The sequence below is a fragment of the Lampetra planeri genome, chromosome 21, assembly GCF_965212315.1.
Source record: "Lampetra planeri chromosome 21, kcLamPlan1.2.h2, whole genome shotgun sequence".
In the NCBI taxonomy this organism is placed as follows: Eukaryota; Metazoa; Chordata; class Hyperoartia; order Petromyzontiformes; family Petromyzontidae; genus Lampetra; species Lampetra planeri.
The window spans coordinates 13,342,832-13,363,444 of record NC_136127.1 but is presented as its reverse complement, the minus strand read 5'-3'; the positions used below and the strand labels follow the sequence as shown (position 1 = coordinate 13,363,444).

Here is a 20,613-nt window from a genome sequence, read left to right as displayed (position 1 = left end):
ACACGCGGCTCACAGCCACACGGGGCTCACAGCCACACGGGGCTCACAGCCACACGGGTGTCACAGCCACACGGAGCTCACAGCCACACGGGTGTCACAGCCACACGGGTGTCACAGCCACACGGGTGTCACAGCCACACGGAGCTCACAGCCACACGGGTGTCACAGCCACACGGAGCTCACAGCCACACGGAGCTCACAGCCACACGGGTGTCACAGCCACACGGGTGTCACAGCCACACGGAGCTCACAGCCACACGGGTGTCACAGCCACACGCGGCTCACAGCCACACGGGGCTCACAGCCACACGGAGCTCACAGCCACACGGAGCTCACAGCCACACGCGGCTCACAGCCACACGGGTGTCACAGCCACACGGAGCTCACAGCCACACGGAGCTCACAGCCACACGGAGCTCACAGCCACACGGGTGTCACAGCCACACGGAGCTCACAGCCACACGGAGCTCACAGCCACACGGAGCTCACAGCCACACGCGGCTCACAGCCACACGCAGCTCACAGCCTCACGGGTGTCACAGCCACACGGAGCTCACAGCCACACGGGTGTCACAGCCACACGGAGCTCACAGCCACACGGGTGTCACAGCCACACGGAGTTCACAGCCACACGGAGCTCACAGCCATACGGAGCTCACAGCCACACGGGTGTCACAGCCACACGGAGCTCACAGCCACACGGGTGTCACAGCCACACGGAGTTCACAGCCACACGGAGCTCACAGCCATACGGAGCCTCACAGCCACAGGCAGCTCACAGCCTCACGGAGCTCACAGCCTCACGGGTGTCACAGCCACACGGAGTTCACAGCCACACGGAGCTCACAGCCATACGGAGCCTCACAGCCACAGGCAGCTCACAGCCTCACGGAGCTCACAGCCTCACGGGGTGTCACAGCCTCACGGGCCCCGCTTGGAGCGAAGCGCACAGTTCCCTTCTCGCCGCGCTGTGTCACTGCCTCCTCGACACCTTCATCGGTAAGACTGGTGCTGCTGCTGCTGCACGTGATGATCTGTGTTTCTGTCTCTCCGATTCGTGTCCGTGTCCCTGTGGTCTGTGTCTTCTCCGCTCTCTGACCCCCGTGTCTGCGGTGTGTGACCGTGCCGTCAGTGCCATGGCGGTGCGTCGTGGGTCCTGCGCCTCTCTGCTCGGGTCTCTGAGTCGCAGCACCACCATCATCGGCAAGTACTTTCTTCATAAAGTACTGCCCCCCAAGTACTGCTGGCCCATGTGACGGGACATCTTTGAGGGTCCCTGACTCCAGGAGACGTCTGGGATCGAGTGTGAACACGGGAGGTTTGCGGGGAAGTAGCCATGGGGGCTATGTCGAGTGGAGGGGCAAGACGTTTATGAATTCAAGGGGAGCACAAATATATGTTTCCCTCCTCTCCTAAAAAGTGTGTGGGGAGCCGTCCGTGCACCCCGACACCGCCGTGTTACTGTGCCCTTCGACACCAGTGGCCAGTTGCAGAAAACGCCCAAGAGTGAACCCTTCCCTTAAATTCAAATTGTTCCTCCTGAATCCGCCCGCCGGCCCCTGTGTCTCTGTGTGTGGGATGGATGGGCGATGTGGCACCAAGGGGAGATGAGACGACAGTGTGGTGACCCAGAAGCTGGGATGGGGGGTGTGCAGGTAAGTTGTGACTGCCCTGCGTGCACAGGTAAGATGTGGCTGTCCTGCGTTCACAAGTAAGATGTGGCTGCCCTGCATGCACAGGTGAGATGTCGCTGACCTGCGTGCACAGGTAAGTTGTGTCTACCCTGCGTGCATAGGTCAGATATCGCTGACCTGTGTGGACAGGTGCAATGTCGCTGACCTGTGTGCACAGGTACAATGTGTCGACCCTGCGTGCACAGGTAAAATGTGGCTGTCCTGCGTTCACAGGTAAGATGTGGTTGGCCGTGCTGGCGTGGCGGCTGGGGTTGGCCTTGCTTTTGCATTCGGGGGAGGCAGGAGGTCCGGCCGCATGGCAGGACGTGTGGTGCAACTCGGGCCTCCCGGCCTGCCGCTCGGCCTGCCTAGACCGCTTCCTCCCGCTCAGCCCGGGGCACCTGGGCCTGGCGCAGCTTCTCGTCGCATCCCTGCCGCTGGCACTTTATCTGGCGGCGGTGGCGCACAGGAGGCCCTGGAAGGCCAAGACCACGAGATCTTGCCATCACCACCATCACCACCACCACCATGAAGATCACGACGAGTCGGAAAACGATGAGGACGAGGACGACGAGGAGGACTACGAGAGAGATGTTCACTCGGACAAGTACGGGCAATTCTCCGTGCCGAGCGAGGGCGGCAGCGAGAAACGCGGGGTCACGGTGGCCTCCCGGGGCCCGGGACGCGCGGCCGGCGCCTACATCACGGTGGGGGCGCACGGCCACAACTCCGGCAGAAGCAGCAGCAGCAGCGGCTGCTTGGCCGCGCGGCTCAAGATGGAACCGCCACAGCGGCAGAACGCGCTCAACGCCACGGGCCGCAGGGGTGCGGGGCACCAGGGCCCGCACGGGGCGAGGAGGAGGAGGAGCGGGGGGGAAGGATGCGGGGCCCTTAGGGGGCCCGGGTCCCTGTGCGCATACGTGCTGCAGGTGTCGCTGAGCGCGTTGCTCGACGCCGCGCTGCTCTGCGCGCAGCTCTATCTGTACGCCCCGCTGCTGCCCGTGGGCCCGAGGTTCACCTGCGGGGCCGCCGCCCACTTCTTGCACCGTGGGCCCGCGGGGCCCCACGTGCAGCCGTGGGACCCAACCGCTTGCGGTGGCGGCCACGTGGAGTGCACGGTGGGGCGGCCGCACGACAAGAGTTTGGCGCTGATGGGGCCACTGGGCCTGTCGGGGCTCGCGCTCTGCCTCAACTTGGCCGATCTGCTCCTGTGTCTGCGGCTGTGGCTCGGAGGGCACTCGGGACCCCCCGAGCGGGGAACGAGGCCGTCCGGGCTACGGGGACTCGGCGAGATCTCCGCGACCTCGGGGCACACGGAGGTGAGAGGCGCAGGGAGCCTGGCCCCATCCCGCCAGAGGATCCGTTCACACGAGGAGCGCCCACGCTTTACCGAGTGTGGGCGCTCACGATCAGACCCCTCGTTAGTCAGAGCCCGCAGGGACCACGGGACTAGCGGGTACAGGTGATGCAAGCGATATACATGGCACCGGCGGTGCAGGCAACGTGAGTGACGACACATGACACTGGTGACTCTGGGAACACAGAAGATTCAAGTGACTCGGTAATACAGGTGACACATGAAACGGGTAACGGGTGACAGAGGTGACGTGGGACAGGTGATGTAAGAGTGACACAAGTATTAGGGTCTGACTGCCCACCCCCTTTTGCCTCCACAGCTGCAGGAAAAAACAGAGAAACCGGGAGTCGCTGCTTTTGCCGGACCGGGAAATGCCTCCCCTGGGGAGATCAAGCGAGACCATGGCCCCCCGGGATCGGATTTCCTGGGTCCCCCTTACAGGGTTGCCCCCAAGGCCCCCCACGACGTCTACCCGTGGCTCTCGCCGTCGGACGTGGTCTGCGCCGCCCTGGAGCCGGCGGCAATTGGAGCGGACGAGCCACGGTTCCCGCGCAAGCCGTCCGCCTGGGTGTGAGACCCCGTGCCCCCCCTGGGTGTGACCCCGTGCCCCCCCTGGGTGTGACCCCGTGCCCCCCCTGGGTGTGACCCCGTGCCCCCCCTGGGTGTGACCCCGTGTCCCCCCTGGGGCTCCTCCCGTCCATCCGCCCGCCCGCCCACACTCCGGGCGCGAGGGCCCGATAACCAGGATCCTGGGGTTCCAGGGGCAGTCTCAATGCGGATAGATTGCAATCCGATGTGGATGTAATATTGTTAGGCACGGATGAACTTTTAAGACACGGATGAATATTATTTGTAATTGCAGGAAAACTGGCCGCATGTATTCTTGGAAGAATGGATTTTTGTTACGCATGACATGATGTATTGCGTATTGGAAAAAACCGATACTCGTGTCAGATAAACAGACTTATAAAAGCGGATAAGCCGATGTCTGTGCTTAATGTGTGCACCTGACGCCTATAGTACTGAACTTAAAATCCAAGCGTCTAAATGCGACCGTAGCTCAAAAGTGACCGTAAGGGAGCAACGTAGCCGGGTGGGTTCCGAGTTTCAGCCGCCCGTGATCAATCAGCTTCTGAAGTGTCGTGAGTCGATTAGCTCAGCCTGGTCAGGAATTACACGAAAATAACCATTACATTTGTTTTCCCACTTTGGCAAAATTCCGGATCGAATAATATGCTAAAGTGGCCGACATGTGACTTGGAAGGGATCTCTAGGAAGCAGTTTTGCCATATCCACTTCCACAGGCCGTTTTCGAGCACTGCTCTCCAAGGTTCTGAATGGACGCTTCGTTCTGTGGCATTTCGTCGACTCAGCAATCGGAATACAATTTGGAAAAGACAAGACACAGTATATATACTGCGCGTATATTTAGATACTTTAGACAATGAGCCCCACTGAGGGGGATGCATCAATGCGTTGCTCCCATCATGAGAATGCGGAATGTCCAAAACTGGCTCAGGGCTGTCAACGGGAGGTGAGCAGCGCATCAACACTCAATTGAGCAGGAATCGCTTTGACGGCGACACAGAGGGCGGAAGACGCGAGCGTTGACTGGGAGGTGGTGTTTGACGTGCGACGACGAACACCTTCGTGTTGTACAATTCTTTATTGTCATGAAGCCCCAACTGTGACTCGACGCCAGAGCCACTGTTCGCATGCTGACAGCAGCGCCACGGCGCGCGGGTACAGCCGCCCTGCCTGCCGCGGGGGGTTTCACCAGCTTCAGGCCTAAAACTAATTACAAAAGATTGCAAAGAAATGTTCATAAAAAAGAATGTACATTTTTAAATCAGTGACGCAATTCCAGAATACGCGCGCATGTCTCGCCCTGCACGCAAGATGGAACTGATCACCCCCCGGTCTGCCGCGGTTGGTACGGCCCCACGCTAGAGGCCCGCGGCAGGAGGAACGTTCCACGTTGTCGTACAGGGGCGGCATGATTCTCTGCTGCTGCCATGCACGCCACGTCACATCAGTGTCGATAAATGCAATTAAAAACAAATACTTCCTCCCATAAGCCCGTGTCCACGCGACTCGCGGACCGGGAAGTCGGCACGGCCGCTCGGCCCTGCCGCACCGCGTCGTCTCGGAAGGGCCGGGCAACACGGCGCCACCACGACGCACGAGGGTCAGAACGGCATCGGTGCCACCGCGCCCTTCGCTCAGCTCTGGTTCCACCGCACGAAGTGTCGGTGTCGCCACACTCCACGCCAGACTCCGGTGCGACCACACTACCTACACCAGCGACCGCCCCTGGCTTCAGTTGGACAGGGGCTAGACTCCACCACAGGTTTCCAAGCTTTACGCGACGCGCTCGGGCGGATTGACGATCGTCATTCACCAGCGTGCGGGCTCCCGTAGGAGCTGAGGGCACTGCATGAGCCGTCTTCATAGACCGGCTCACAGCAGCCGAGACTGGGAAATCCGAGGCGGAGAATGTTTCCCCACCACCACCCCTCTTCCAACTGCAGCCACGAGCCACCACTGCTCAACACAGCTCGAGCACCACAGTCACCACACCCCACAATCACGGTGTCCCCATCCACAACACAGGTCTGGCGTCACCACACACAGCCCTGGTTTCACCACATGATCACCACACCTCACACAGGCACACGTGGACATCACACGGGGGGGGGGGGGGGAGGGAAGGGGATTGGGTGCGCATTTCCGAGCCCCACTCTGCTCAGGAACCCACAAGAAACCGCGGGAGCAACGCAGCCCCCGGCTCGCCACGTCAACTCGCGCTGCCGTCGTCGTCGCAACGCGGCGCATTTACACGGCGCCCTCCGACGCGCCCTACATTCATCGCGCACGCCGCGGGTTTCGCGCTCGCCGTACGCGTCGTTTAAAACCGAGGGAGGGGACGGGGGTTTGCACAGCGAATCCACGGCCTGGTCGGCGAGCGGTCAGCGCGACCCCGCGCTGACCGCTCGAGGAGGCGGCCAGTAAAGCCGTGCCCGGCTGCATAGAGCACGGCGAGGGAAGCCATCCCTCCACTTGGTGTATGCAGCCGGCCGCTGACCTCTCCGGGGGGCACGCGACCCCGTTAACAGGGGGCCCACGGGGGCCTCCGAATGTCCCCATCGATCGGGGTCTCAGGGGTTCCCGGGGGTCCCTGCATCTCGCGACCCCCTCCACGCGGGCCCGCAAAATCGCCGGGCCGTACCCCAATTGCGGGGCTCGTGGGGGCCACCGCAACACCGCGGTTGGGTACAGAGAATAAACCGACGGCCGTGACCCCCCTCCCTGCTCTCTTGCAAGGACCCTCGCAATGACATCGCTTGTGTGGCAGCAGTGGTGCGAGACAGCTGCCAGCCAATACCCTCGACGAGGGCCGTGGCCGGTTTCACGAAACCAACATTTGTACTGCGCTCAAGGAAACCGAGTGGAAAATTCCACTTCGACTGTTTTACAAAACCGGCCACCGACCCTCAGGCGTCGCGTCAACCCGCTCCGCCGCGACCCCCTCGTGCCAGGCCCCACGATGATGTGGGACCCGGCACGAAGCTGCGGGGATCCAGGGAGGGGGGCCCTCGGGCCGTCGCCAGGTGAATTTCTGCAACGACCCGGGACGCGACGCGAATCCACGCCGCGTGCGGCGGCGTCTCGCGGCAGCCCCGGCGGCCCTGCCTCCCACAGGCGCCGGCGGAGCGGAGCGCCGGGCCCACGCAAGCCTCTCAAGTGTCGCAATCACATTCAGTTACACGGCAACATTTGTAGAGGATTGGCAACTGAACAATAACACACACTGCACGCGTCGCTCGTGCAGACGCGCTACTGGTATCGTCGTCGTCGTCATTATTATTCACGTATACTACTGACCCTATCGGACACCGCGCCCGTTCTCTGGCTAAAGAATCCGTAAGTGATGCATCCGGTGTGCGCCCCCCACAGCGCTCGCTGCAGGGGTGGGGGTGCCGGGCGCGACACGGGGAGTGGAAGCACTCTGACTTGGAGGGGTCGGGGGAGGCGCCGCGGTGCCGCGGGGCGGCGATCGCCACCGTGACAGGTGGGTCGCGCTCGTGGTGGTGATGACGCTGGCGATGGCAATCGACGGATGTATCCTGACAACGACCACACTTCTTCAATAGGGGCGTCCAGTTTAGCCGAAGGATAACACTAACGACAATGCTGACGATTACGATGGACGTGGCTGAATACAACGCGGGGCGATCCGCTTATAGATACCCCACTGAGATAACAGAAATGAAAGAGACAACATTCCGATTCTCGACGTCTCCCGCCGATCTCAATAGACGTATTCAATCTCTCGACTCTGTCCTGGTAGACTTTGTCCAGATACGGAGCCATCGCTTGCAAAATATCCAACTGCCTGTCGACGAGAAAGAGGGCCGTGACGAATCAGTGGGGCATCTCGAAACGCATCTCCCTCCACAACGCCTCGTGCCCACGAGGGGAGGGAGGGGACCGCAGCCACAGTCGCGAACCCCCAGACTCCACGGGATCGGCGAGCACCAAGAGGGCGGTGGTGGTGGTGGGTGTGGGTTCACTGTCCTTGCGGCTGTCCCCCAAATCCTGTGACTCTTTCCCATATTCTGCCCCTTCCTCTCTCTGCGTGCCCAATCCAATTTTATGATTTTGTAATTAAAAAAATAAAACCGTCCAATGGCTATCGATTTCATAAAGCTCTCTTACAAAATACCCCGCCAGAATTAAAGGAACGAGTCGAGGTACGTGATCGCCAACTGAGGTAGTTTGTTGAAACAGAACAGCGACGCGCCGCGCGCGGCGGCCCACGCGGCGGCCCGGCCGGGTCCTGGCCCTCGTAAGGCTTCGTCTCTTATCTACGTTTCCTTGACTTTTTTTACTTTTTATTTTTGCTTTTTTTATTTTTTATTTTTTTATTTGTTTCCCAAATGCCTCAGGTCCGTTGCCAGTAAAATTGTATTACAAAGAATCACGATGGCATATACCCCCCTCTCCCACCTCCAACAAAAAACTTTAAAAAAGGTGTTTTTTTAACATTCTGGTGATGTCACGTGGGTTACCGTTATTGTTATTGTTTTAAAAGCCACGCTTCGTGTCGCGGGGTTTAAGAGTTGATCACATTCCTTTGCTGAAGTGGGGGTTGGACGTCCGGGCCTGTCCTGCAGCGACTGCCTTCTTCGCTCGCGGTCTCGAGGGCAGCGAGCGTGGCACGGGGTAGGGCACCAGCACGGAGGTGTCCCAGCTTTGAGCCGAGGCCACCGGGAGTGGCTCGTGCCGCGTGCGATGAGCGCAGCAAGCGACACGCAGCAACGGCCCACCCCGGCGCGGCTGGCCGGCGCGTGCCCCTGTCAACACTCCCTGCCTCTCCAGTTGCCACGCTCACATTGTTGGCAAAATACCAAATTTAAACACGACGCCAGGAATAAAAATACAAGTCTGGGCCTCGCGAGGACAGTTAAGCCTCGGCATTGACAGACTCTTATGTTTTTTCCCGGCGTCCCTCTCTGTGGACCGGACATTTGAGCAGCGGCCACGCCGAGGAACGGCATTCGTCCTGAGTGGGCCCTCGGCAGCCTGGGAAAATCGCTCCGATGAGCACTGCTGCAGGGCTGGCTCGCAGACGGTGGAAAGGTCACACGGTAACCAGGTCAACACAGCACGCAGCTGGGTCCACAGCGAGACGGCGGGCGTTGCATCAAGCGCCTCCTATCCATTTGCACGTCTAGCAAATGGCAAAAACAAGCAGACGGCACATTGATCTGGACACCACGCATCGGTGGTGCCCGTGTCACAATTAACTTACGCGCACTCGGCAATACGTGAAGTTGGAAACGCCGCTGTTGCCGTCTCAGACTTAGCTTAAACTAACGTGCACAGATAGAGGTGCGGCACCTGTTCGCTCGACGTTAGAACTGTCGCCGGCTCCCGCCGAGCACGATGCAAGACGGACCCAGCGTACGCGCGGAGCAGGGGGTGTGGGTACAGACAGTGCCAACGCAGCTGTTCGTGTGACCTTTTCACAGACCAGACAATTTGTCCAGTTTTGTACTGGACAGTACTTTAAGGCGGTTGAGAGAGACGTGCTGAGATGTAGTGTGTGTGTGCAAAGGTTGAGATATGCCATGACGTAATGTTCCACGTTGTGGGAGGGGTGTTTTTTGTTATAATTTCCTGATAATATAACCTTAATTATATTTTATTTATTCCCTCTGGATACGTTTCTAGTGGCCGGATAGGAAAACACAGCCTGACAACTCAACCCCTGCTTTGTCATTGAGTGCGACGGTTCAGAATGTGCCGCTCACTTTGACTTCACTAACGGTGCTGAAGTGACCGACGTACCGTGTTATCTGAATGGGGTTTCACGACGTGAGCACTGGGGGTGTCCCCCTGTGCATGTGTGCATGCCTTGTGCGTGCGTGCGTGTATAACGTGCGTACATATTTACCAAACGGCACTGACCAGCGTGGTGAAGTATGGTCAAATGTCCCTCATTACACGCATGGTGTGGGGAGGCCCTTGTACAGTAAGGGTTTGACTAAAGTTGCTGAACATACACATTAGGGTGGTCCTTATAATGGGGTAACGTGATGAGATAATTATTATTATTGAGGCACACCATTGCATGGTTCCAATCTCCAACGAAATAATCTTGGCATAATTTGATTAACTTGGGGAAAATAATTTGGGGTTGCTACCAGCAGACGAATTGTGCTTTAATATTAGATATGCCTTCGCCAAGTCTGGAAATAATTTGCAACGGTCACCAACAACGTGTAGAAGGTACTGCGCTGTGCGTCATTCTCACCACACGTGAGAAGGCGACGGACTCCTTGTTCTGTCGTGGCTCTGACCATTGTCTTCCCCCAGCAAGCATCAATGTGCCATTCTTCAGGATCTATGTCCAGAAACTTGGACCTCAAAGTGTGTGCCAAGATGAATTACTCCAAACGATTCTCCTTAATGGCATCGCTCAACGGTGGCTTGTTTTGTAATGTCCTCCCCACTTTCCTCTTGAAGGGATTCCACCACTTTGCCCTTAATTTCTGGACCCTGTCACAGAAAGCATGAGCCATCATCAGCCTTCTCTCCAAGCCACCACCGATGCCCAGAAAATGTCTTGATAGCAGCATTGGCAACACTTGTGTTAGCTGCCTTGGAATCATCAAGTCCTTCAAGAACAACAAACCAGTCCCTTCTCCTCCTCCTTGGTAATGAGAGAAAAAAACAGTCCCACGAACATCCACATTTTGATGGCTAAAATGGCTCTTGCCATTAACTGTGCCCTGTAAAGTCCGCCAGAGGATTTTAACACCACAAGGAGAAACACTCTTAAGGGCTCTTCGTAGTTGTCGCGAGGTTGATCAGAGAACCAGTTGTTTCTTGGCCAAGGCAACTTGCATTGTCACATCTGCTACAGCAGTGGCAGTGAATTCGCCATTATTGATCGATGCCATTTTGCTGGGAACTGTTTGAAAATGAAGATATCAGGACTGGGTGATAGCCTCAAGGATGTGTTTAAGACTGTCTTGAGCATGATCTCAAACACATGGTACTTGTATGCAGAATGGAGATTCTGCATACAACTTGTGTTCAACCACAACGCATGCTCCATTCCTTTTCCCAGCATTTCAAGGATTTGTGATTTGGTATCTTCTGGAACACCCTGGAAGAAGCTCCTGGAGAAATGTTCTGTGCTGTAATGCTCCAGGGTTTTCTGGAACATTCCAGAAGAACAGATTTGTCCAGTGCATTTCAGGGATTTCCAACCTACTCCAGAAATCTCCAGGTTATTCTAGAATGTTGAAGGTTATTCCAGAATCTTGACTTAAAGCTTTCGTGACTGCAGGAATACGTAGAATAGTTACTCCAGAAGTTTCTAGAATATTACCTCATGTTCCAACGAATTCAAGCAATCTCTAAAATATTCTAGAAACTCACAATTCGAAGCCACAAACTTAAACTTCAGTACTTGGTAGCAACCCCTATAATATCCTTCAAATTGGCAAAAATGTAAGTTATGCATCATTCAACAACAACCCACAGGGTACGCCAATCATGAAACCCATTTTGAAAAATAAGGACCATCCCTAATGTGCATGTAAGTGTACGCGTGCATGTGTTTGCGTGTGTGTACATGTGCACGTGCGCGACTGCGTGCACGTTCATGCGTGTCTGTGTGTGCATGTGTGACTGGGTTAAGACATTCGGAAGCAGTTTGGTTTGGCCATCTCTTCCGATGTCTCTCCCTTCTCCATGGTGAACGTGACGATGCCTACTCCTCATCAGACTGGGCCTGCACTTGGCCGTCGCCTGACCCGGAGCCTTGGGCGGAGGGGCCCTGTGGGCCGGACCCTGACCTCCGCCTCTGCTGCTGTGAGTGATACTGCTGCAGGATCTCGCGAATCTTGCGTTGGGCAGTCTGGAGGGACAAACAGAGGTGCACAAGCACGTGAGCACCGAAGCCTTCAAAGGCTTTGTAGCTATACTATTGCTCATTTATTTAGCAGGTAAAGCCCACTGTGCGTGACCTGGCAAAAAGTGATAACTCATCCAAGTGGATGATATCATGACGTGGGTATTTATAATCTAAACGCATGTTTCTAAATGTGGTGGGAAAAACCGGAGGACCTGGATACAAATCCACAAGGCCGCCATCGGGGGGAGAGAACACGCAAACTCAACGTATGCAGGCATCGTGAGGGTCGGGATGGAACCCACAACCTCCTGTGTACATCTCGCCACCATGGCGTCCCCAGGAATGTGGACATGTATTCACAATGTTTTGATTAACCTGCAAAATCTGATAATCGAGGGCTAAATACCAAAAATGTGATTATTTGGAAAAAATAATCGTATTAATATGAAAATAGATATTTCCACTAAAATTGCAATCGTTTGAAGTGATTGCGACAACATGCAACTTCACTTTTGCTTAATTTATTAAAACATAAAATGTTTACGTTCAAAATAATAATAATGTATAATCAGTGATTAATACTTTATAAAAATAATTAAACAATGATACAAAATCTTAAACAATGAACCTTATTAAAAAATTATCAACCAAAATATGATAAACCAAAGCATAATACAAAATACAAATATAAATCCATCTGAAACTCGTCCCGAGCACACGCCCCATGCGCGCTTTCACACAGAAGAGCATCCCACACACCTGGCTGGCGAAGAAGTGTCCAATAATCTTGACGATGACCTGGTCATCTTCGTCGGGGGTCTGGTCACGTGGCACCACCACCTGAGCGCACGAGAGGTTCTGCAGCTGCGACACCTGCAAGCAGGACAAGCAGGAGGCGGGGGGGGCACACACGCAGTTGCCACGTCAGCTCCACGCTCCAACCGTTACTCCCACTGTGCACTCGCGCACTATCACGGCGTGCTACTCCATTTCACATTTTCTACTGGGGTGGCAATGCCCGTGACCACTAATCTGTGTGACCCGTCTCTCCTTTCTCATATTGATCTGACTGTAGAACCGAGCTGTAGAACATTGCTCATCAAACACACTTTGCAACCCAATATTGTCGATTGGGGAGACAGGTCCATCACTCGATGCCATCACCGTACCAACCTGCCATAATTTTAAACAGCGTCGCCGGCAACAATTGCCGAGCGCGTCATAGCGCCTAGGGCCGCCGCTCGGCGTAGGTGCGCGTGCCGCGTGGAGGCCGACCGGTGCCACGCAGCCTTACCGTTTTGCCACCCTTGCCGATGACCCGTCCGGCGGCAGCGGACGGCACCTTGATGTGCACCTCCAGCTTGACGTCCTCGCGAGGGTTGAAGAAGTTCTCCTCCTTCAGCTTGCTGTAGATCCGGCCCTGGGCCTGGTCACCCGCGCCACCGACACGGCGGGTCGAGCGTTACCGCGGGACTCGCACGCCGCCTTCGCTACGGGCAGCACCCCCCCCCCCCAGGTGCCGCCCCTCACGCGTACGCACACAGCCCTTCTTTCATCGATCCACTGCCGGGGGCCTCTTCGCGACGCGGGGGTCGTGGGGGTTATTTGACCATAGTTTACCACGCCGGTCCGTGTGGGTTGTTTAGGCGGAAGAACATAGGTGTGCAAACACAAAGGATTAAGAGCTTAAGTACAATTCAATTTGCTCGCAGGAACTGCATGATTATTGCAAATAATATTGCTCGTGCATTCACACAAGGGACGTATGTGCGGCCCCCGCATGGTACAGGATTAGACACACGTACCGGTGTCAAATCTGGGAGAAATAATCACCATGAATCCATGTTGATGTCTCCGTCACTTAAATTTACGATAGTTTAGAAGTAATTTGTTCAAGCAAGCTTTTGAAACAGGATAGTTATTTCATCTAACACAGAATTATGTATGCACGCTAATTTTATTTCACCTCAGTTATTTGTGATTCGATTTCTATTTTCTTTAATGCTGTACTTGGTTTTTATTAGAGGCCGACTGAAACAGAATTTCTGGTTTCGGCCGAAACCAAAACCAGACCAAAAGTTAAACATTGACTTTCGGCCGAAACCGAAAGTTTAACTTCACTTTCGACCGAGACCTAAACAGAAGGTATATTACCGAAGTTACCAAACACAAGATTTATGAAATATGTCATGATGCAATGCTACTTTAATTAAAAAGAAATCTAGAACTAATAATTCAGAGCCTGCAGAAAGAGTCGCTAATTATCAAATCTTGAGGTGTTACTTACTTGGTAATTATATCCAAACAAACGAACGTTGTAGTTAAGAAACAACAGTTTTTCCACATTCAGCTAGACAGGCTGCCGTCTGTTGACCGGTCGTAACCTCGCTCCCAAGCTGCTGCTGCTGACGTGTGTGTGTGTGTTTGCAGCCTATCGCATAGGATTGCCTAGTGCCAACTGACCGGCCGATAGGCAGAGTGATAGACGTAGCACTAGCGTTATATTCTAAAAATAGATCTTTGGTTGACGAATGACGACCGAAAATCAATATCAGTTTCGGCCGAAACCGAAAGTAAACCGAAAGTTAAAAATTTACTTTCGGCTGAAACCTAAACTATGCCCGAAAGAGGCCATTTGCCAACTTTCGGCACCGAAACCGAATTTCGGTCGGCCTCTAGTTTTTATGCTATTGCTTCTGTCACCTTGGTGACCCGGGTCACTCTTGCAAATGAGACTCTTATCCCAGTCTCCTGAGTTCCCACCCTGGTCAAACAAAACAAACTTCAAAAGGGAGATCCATTTATAGATACCCCACTGATTTATAGCGACACTCCTCCTCCCGCCAAGCCCCCACCGCCCCTTTGCTGTCTTCTCAACAAGTGATTGAATGTCGTGGAAGAGACGGTTCGTACAGAGTGACAGAGCTGGTAGTGGTAGGGATGGAGATTCAAGGACCGGTGGCATGACACACAATGTCTATTCTATTACTTTGCGCAAAATCCGTACCGGATGGAAAAACAAATTTAAATAAAAACAGCCAAAATGTAACCTGTGTAATGAGACTGGAGGAATAATATAGCACTCAACTGATATGTTGCTTCGTTTATCCTTTTTAAAGAGGGTATTTTTCAAAAAGACGTGTGGCCAGTGTGAAAGAGCAGAACAAATACATTTTGTAGAGGCCCTTTCTTCACAGAGCTCCATCCTAGTGGGAGCCTGCTCCGCCAGAGCGAGCACCTGCAGGGCTGCGCCATTTCCCTTCCCCTGTCTACGCGAGTATTTCTCCCCCGTGTTGAGGTAGCATCCCGGTCACATGGAGAACGAGCAAGAGGTCAGCACTGACCTTGAACTGAGCCTCGGCGTGGCCCACGATGGTCACCATCCTCTCCTTCACATCGGGGCCCTCAGCCTGCGAGATCTGAAGAGGGTGCACGGTTAGAAAGTTGGTCCCCGGCTCACGCAGTCCCATTACTGCCGCAGTCGGAAGTGACCATACTTCCTGACTCTGTGAGACGTGCTCCAACATCTTCACGTGGCTGACAAAGATCCCCTGTATAGCCTGTAACAAACTCACGGCAAGTACTAATTGTGGACACCTATAAAGGCCGGCATGGCACACAAACTTTGTTTGCCGACTGCGTTTGTTAACACAAGGCATCAGGTACTCATGTGAGACTCAGGACCGGTTCAGATATTTGCCACCGTTATTAGTCGTGAGTGGCCCAGCCGGATCAGAATGCATTACTCTACCGGCATTTACACTATTACAGCCATGGGTCTGTTTAAACTGCACGTCACCTGCAGGCAGTCATTTTCTAATGTGTATTCTGTCAACTTGGTTAATTTTTTTTTGGGAAAAACATTCTGAACGGGGGGCAGCTTGACCCTGGCTATATACTGGACATCTGTGAAAAGAAGCTTTATTGCCCATCGGATTCCTCCAGTAGAAACATTCTGATTCTTTTCCTTATGCGCAATATTAAAATTTTCCAGATTTTTGCCACTAGATGGCAGCAGCAGACACCATTGTGATGTGCACGCAGCTGCAAACAATGCCTAGATTTGCACGCGTAAAATAATATTGCGAGCGGCCACAGGAGGCAGCAATCTCTATGGGTCCCCTCTGGATTCTAAGAACAGACAGGACCACCTGTGAAAGGGTGACGTAAACCGGCTCCATACTGCACGACAGTGGAAGCGAATGTCCGAGTTTCCCAGGTGAGTTTAGTGACAGGTGACCTAGCTAGTGCCCAGTTTAAGGCAACTCACCCGGATGGAGGCACTGGCGTAGCGCGAGATCTGCTGAATGTTCTGCCCCTTGCGGCCAATGATGGCGCCCACGGACTGCGTCGGCACAAACAGGTACACCGTCTCCTGCTCGCTGGACTGTGCGGTGGCCGGCAATGTCAGGGATCAGAGCGGGGAAGCGGGCGGTACAGGTACAGGGGGGTTAGGGGTCATCGCGCACGCGGCACGGTGGGTAACGGCGCGTCAGCGTTGGAACAGTCGAGGGGCGCGAAGAAGCAGGAGGGATTGTTGTGGTGAAGATGCAGGACAAGCTGATGCTTTGGGAAGTTGAGAAGAACCCTTTAGGTAAGGAGCAGATTCATTTTGCACGGAAGAATGCGGCATCGACATGGTGGAGAAATGGATCAAAGTGCAGGAAAGTCCAGAATCGTTGAGGAGGCAGAAACAGACAAGAACTGGATTTTAAATCAGTAACTCGTTGTCATGTAGGGGTGGCTTTCTGCCTTCCTGATAATAATTTCTGGGGGCTCAAGAGATCCAGGAGTGCTGCCATTATTTCCCTTTGTCCATAACCCCTTGTTGTTAAATCTCTCAATATGCCTCAGTTTTGATTGGCTGTCGGTGTGCGTTGATTAGCAAAATCTAAAAATAAACTGAGAAAATGCGGCGGCGCCCTAGTGAACGCGGCAGGATCGAGGACTCACAGAGGGCTGAGAGGACATGCCGTGGGGGGCGCCTGGGTGGGCGTACGGAGAGGGGCCCTGGGCGTAGAGGAGGCGAGGCCGACAGGGACAGACACAGGACCGTGAACAGACACAACACCCGAGTGAGACACACGGACAGAGAAGGCATGCAGTGCAGAAAGCCACGCTGCAGCAGTCGCAGCAGCAGTCCAAAGTTGTCGCCAACTTGCACAATTCTGCCATGTAAAAATCCAATCAGCACCTGCACACAAGTCGATTTCATGGATCCATCTCCTTGGTTTATGTCCGCTCGGATGCGTTGCCAACCCTTGGTTGCCACCCCACTATTATATTCTTGGCCATCTGTCATCATCCCTTTTAGTGGCGTGTTCTGCCCAAGCCCACCTTCTCTTTTTATCTTACCAAAAACCGAAAAAACATTTGTTAAAATGTCACCTCGCATGTCCATTTCCTTTCAGGGCCACGATGTAATTGGCAAGCGTGTTAAGTTTGTGTTATTTGTACTTCTGCACCACTGCCAATTCAGCATCACCAAATCATTTGTTTACTTCTCCCTAACACTCAGATTATATCTTTAACCTTTCATACATTCTCTAATCCACGTGTTTTCTTTCTGTCTCTCCGTGCATCCCTGTGAATGAATGTTGCCGTTTCTGCTGAAACAAGAACCCCAAACACATGAGGCTAATGTACAAGCAGGAAGTGCTCTGTACCGGCCATTAAAGGCCCAGGCCTGCACCACAACGTCGCTTTGGCTGTCAGGGCCTCGTGAGCTTTCCCAGCCCAGGACACGGGTTCCCACCGCGCGCACGTCTGGCCGCAACTGCCTGTGTTACACGTCTGTCCACTGGAGGGCAGCGTACTTGCAGAGCCCCATAAATGGACTTGGTGGAGGTGCATGCCTGTAATCCAGCACTTTGTTGCGATGTTGTCAGCTCCTTGTAGGGAATTGTAAAACATCCAAACTCCCTGGACTGCGAGGTGGCCAGCAGCTGGTAGCACGGGAAGTGTGTTTGTGAACCCATCTGTGCGGATATCCCCTCCTATGCATGAGTTTGCTCCTGGAACTCAAGCTTCCTCTGATATGGAAAGTGCCGCTAAATATAATTGGCCAAGATCTGTGTGAAGCTGTTGATGACATTTCTACATTAGAAACTGCAACCCACTGTTGCACGGTTTGTGGCGTTCACGTAATCGCATTGCTGTTGTCCAAAACCATTTCTCGATACACAACACAAAGTATTCGTGTCGTTGTGAAGAATGCCAGTACGAATGTAAATAAGCAGATGCCACGCCTCTCTTTCTATATCTGTTCGTACACATACACAAATTTAAGTAGTTTTTTACACATCCTATCAGACAACATCGATGACTGCACTGTACTGATGAGTTATAATGAGGTTGAAACTAGTTCCAGTCGTGACCGTTGCATTGCTGCTCGTTAGGACGACCACATTTTCTCAACTCTTCGAGTTGGCATTCTGAACGAGGAAATGGCCACAAAGTTCTTATGAGCTGATGGTCGGAGAACTTTTGCATGCGCAACGCACAACAATGTGTTGATAAATCCACTTGCTTCCGGCCTGCATTATTGTTCTGTTGTGATGAATTTATTTGTAATTTACAGATTTGAATTAAACATCTAATAGTTCGCCAGCATTGGTTCAAGTGAGCCGGACTGCTGATGAGAAAATGACAGTCGAAACCAGTCCAGAGTGTCTGGGTTTTGAACCAATGCTGTTAAATCAAATCATGTATCGGAGAAGGCCATGTGTGGCTTATGGGATGTGTTAAAAAAACACTTTTAACTTTTTATATGGAGAGACAGATATGGAAAGGAAGGGTATCATTTGTGTATTGAAGCACAGCAATGACCTCGTACCGAGATCCCTTGGCCTGTATCAAAGACGGCGCGCACGTGAGGCTGCTGCTACTGCCGCGAGAGAGATGTCGGCTCACCAGCAGGGGCATGTAGGCCGAGGAGGTGCCGTAGGCCCCCAGGGAGGACGTCGCACCGGGCATCCCCGGCGGGAACAGCCCCACGGCGTTCAGGTTCAGTCCGGGCAGCATGTTGGCCTGCTGCTGCAGAACACAGCCCCGACAACACGGGTGGAGCATCATCAACAAACACTGGGTGCTCAAAGCACGCAGGGCTACAGAAACCACACCACGACAAGAGAGACGAGAAGACTGCCAGCTGATCAGCAGCGGCGGTCCCAGACAGGAAGTTCCGAGGGAGCAAATCGTTTTCTGCTCGGTGGCAACTCAAAGGATGAGCAAGACGCGCACGGCGCGTGATTCAATTACATCACGCGTTGCGAGACGAGGTCTCGCAATCGTGACACGGGGAGGTGTCAGGGGACGTCACCACCTTGGCCGTAAAGGCTTATCCCATTCCACGTTGGTTTTATTTATCGTCAAGTTTTTTTTCAATCTCAGAATGGGGTTCATTGATGTCTATGGAAAGTCTCTAATAGCAACACAACTTAATATTCAGTTTCGTGAATGTTGCATGATGTTTAGGACAGTTACCATCATCCCCCAGAAAAGGCGGACAGAGCTCATGCATTTCCGCTTTCTTCCTTCATTGTAAATTGGTAAACAATAAGATTCTTGGAAGTAATAATTACGACTCGTTTCACGCCTAGGAGCCAGCAAGTCGGGGGTGTGCGCGCGAGTGCATGGCGCCGGTTGGTCGGACGTGCGGCGGCGGCGCTCTCACGTTCATGGAGCTGTAGTCGGTCTCGTGCGCCTCCTGCAGTCGCCGCATGATCTCCTCCTCGGCACGGCCGCAGGCTTCCACGCTGCCTCGCACGGTGATGGTACGCTCCGGGTTGTACATGGTCACATCCTGCAGCCTGTGGCCAGCAGCGCCCACACAGCCAACACGGTCAGATCACACGTGTCAATGCCGGGAACGTAATTCAGATACAATCTACCAATTACGGTGAGGTGCGCGGTTTTGATGACATAAATTTGCTGCTCAAACGAGCAGTCAGGTGGTGCTCCTCTGCTCTTGACATTCCTGAGCTCGCGGTGGGAAGTCCACATTCCTATGGAGGAGGCAAAGTCTCTCGATAGGACGACTTCCCCACAAAGTAGACTCATTCTAGCAGCCCTGAACTCTCCAACATTTGGATTGCGCACGGCTCAATCTATGGTTGGCCCACCTGACCAATTACACATTGCGACCGTAATGGAACTACATCATTAACGTGTATCTACCGACAAAACAAACAGCTTCGCCTACATCCTCCCGTCAAATGAGTGAAGGCAGATCCCCACATTTGCGTATCCTATCAACAGAGGAGATAGCTGTCCTCCTTTACGCTCGCCCACACCCACGCCAACTATCCCTGCCCGTGTGATGTGTCGGCATTCATAGGTGCTACTCGTTAAAGCACTTGCCCCAACAGTCTGTTGTTAGCAGCGTGAACAAAGTTAAACGGCACTGCTATTATGAGATAAAATCGCGAGGTTTGGGGGCCGGTGGGAGGTGTGGTGGCATACGGGGAAATGGTGATCTTGGTGCCCGTGTCCTGCTCCACTTTCTTCAGGTTCTTGCCCTCCTTGCCGATGAGACGCCCCACAAAGTTGTTGTGAGCCAGGATCTTGAGTGGGATATCTTCGACACTGCAGCGTGGCACAGCAGCGGATACAGCAGAAACACACACGCACGCAGAAACACACACGCACGCAGAGTCAACGCGCCGCCGATCAGTAACACGCTTCCCGCATCGACTGCTTCAATTTTAATTCTCCTGAGTGCGTGCCAACCAGAAGACCCCCGGCGGCGGCCGTGAGTCGTCACTCACTCTCCGGTGTCGTGTGCCTCCTTCTGGAGCAGCTCGAGGATCAAGCGACAAGCGGCCGAGCGGCCGTCAGGGCTCGCCTGGATCGTCACGGGCTTCTCGGCCGAGCCCAGCATTTCCTTGCGATGCACGTCCACCCTGCAGGTACCGCATGCACACACAGGAAAATGCAAGCACCTCCGATTAGCACAGTTCACTCCGTACGGTGCGAAGTTCAACATACATACAAGCCGACAAAATCCAGAGCGGCTTACACTCGCTCTCGACCAGGAGTGGCGAGCAGCAAAACCCCCGGCTATCCGTACTCGGAGTTACCCGGAATGAGCGCTTAGCTCTGTAGCGCATTTGCCTCCATTTCAGAGATTGACGGTCTGATTGAGCAGGCCA

At 53.9% G+C, this 20,613-nt stretch overlaps 2 protein-coding genes across 5 annotated transcripts in view; one reads left to right on the top strand and one right to left on the bottom strand.

Annotated features, from left to right (window-relative positions):
- The first annotated feature begins 196 nt into the window (after positions 1 to 196).
- Positions 197 to 5,104, top strand: LOC144724746 (gap junction gamma-2 protein-like). Its single transcript, XM_078604133.1, has 2 exons — positions 197 to 2,992; positions 3,350 to 5,104. Exons 1-2 carry the CDS (start codon positions 1,829 to 1,831, stop codon positions 3,602 to 3,604), a joined length of 1,419 nt encoding a protein of 472 aa, XP_078460259.1. The 5' UTR covers positions 197 to 1,828; the 3' UTR covers positions 3,605 to 5,104.
- LOC144724741 (insulin-like growth factor 2 mRNA-binding protein 3) overlaps positions 4,678 to 20,613 on the bottom strand; it is a 29,235-nt gene continuing 13,299 nt past the window's right edge. The window contains exons 7-16 of one of the 4 annotated variants that reach the window (XM_078604120.1): positions 20,230 to 20,364; positions 19,925 to 20,047; positions 19,137 to 19,272; positions 18,374 to 18,496; positions 16,415 to 16,471; positions 15,732 to 15,848; positions 14,806 to 14,880; positions 12,756 to 12,887; positions 12,221 to 12,334; positions 4,678 to 11,464 (exon numbers count right to left, since the gene is read on the bottom strand). In XM_078604120.1, the coding sequence (XP_078460246.1) occupies positions 11,318 to 11,464; positions 12,221 to 12,334; positions 12,756 to 12,887; positions 14,806 to 14,880; positions 15,732 to 15,848; positions 16,415 to 16,471; positions 18,374 to 18,496; positions 19,137 to 19,272; positions 19,925 to 20,047; positions 20,230 to 20,364 (1,159 nt within the window). In that variant the 3' untranslated portion in view covers positions 4,678 to 11,317. The remainder of the gene's footprint in view (positions 11,465 to 12,220; positions 12,335 to 12,755; positions 12,888 to 14,805; positions 14,881 to 15,731; positions 15,849 to 16,414; positions 16,472 to 18,373; positions 18,497 to 19,136; positions 19,273 to 19,924; positions 20,048 to 20,229; positions 20,365 to 20,613) is intronic. The other 3 variants (XM_078604121.1, XM_078604123.1, XM_078604122.1) reach the window with 3 other exon arrangements.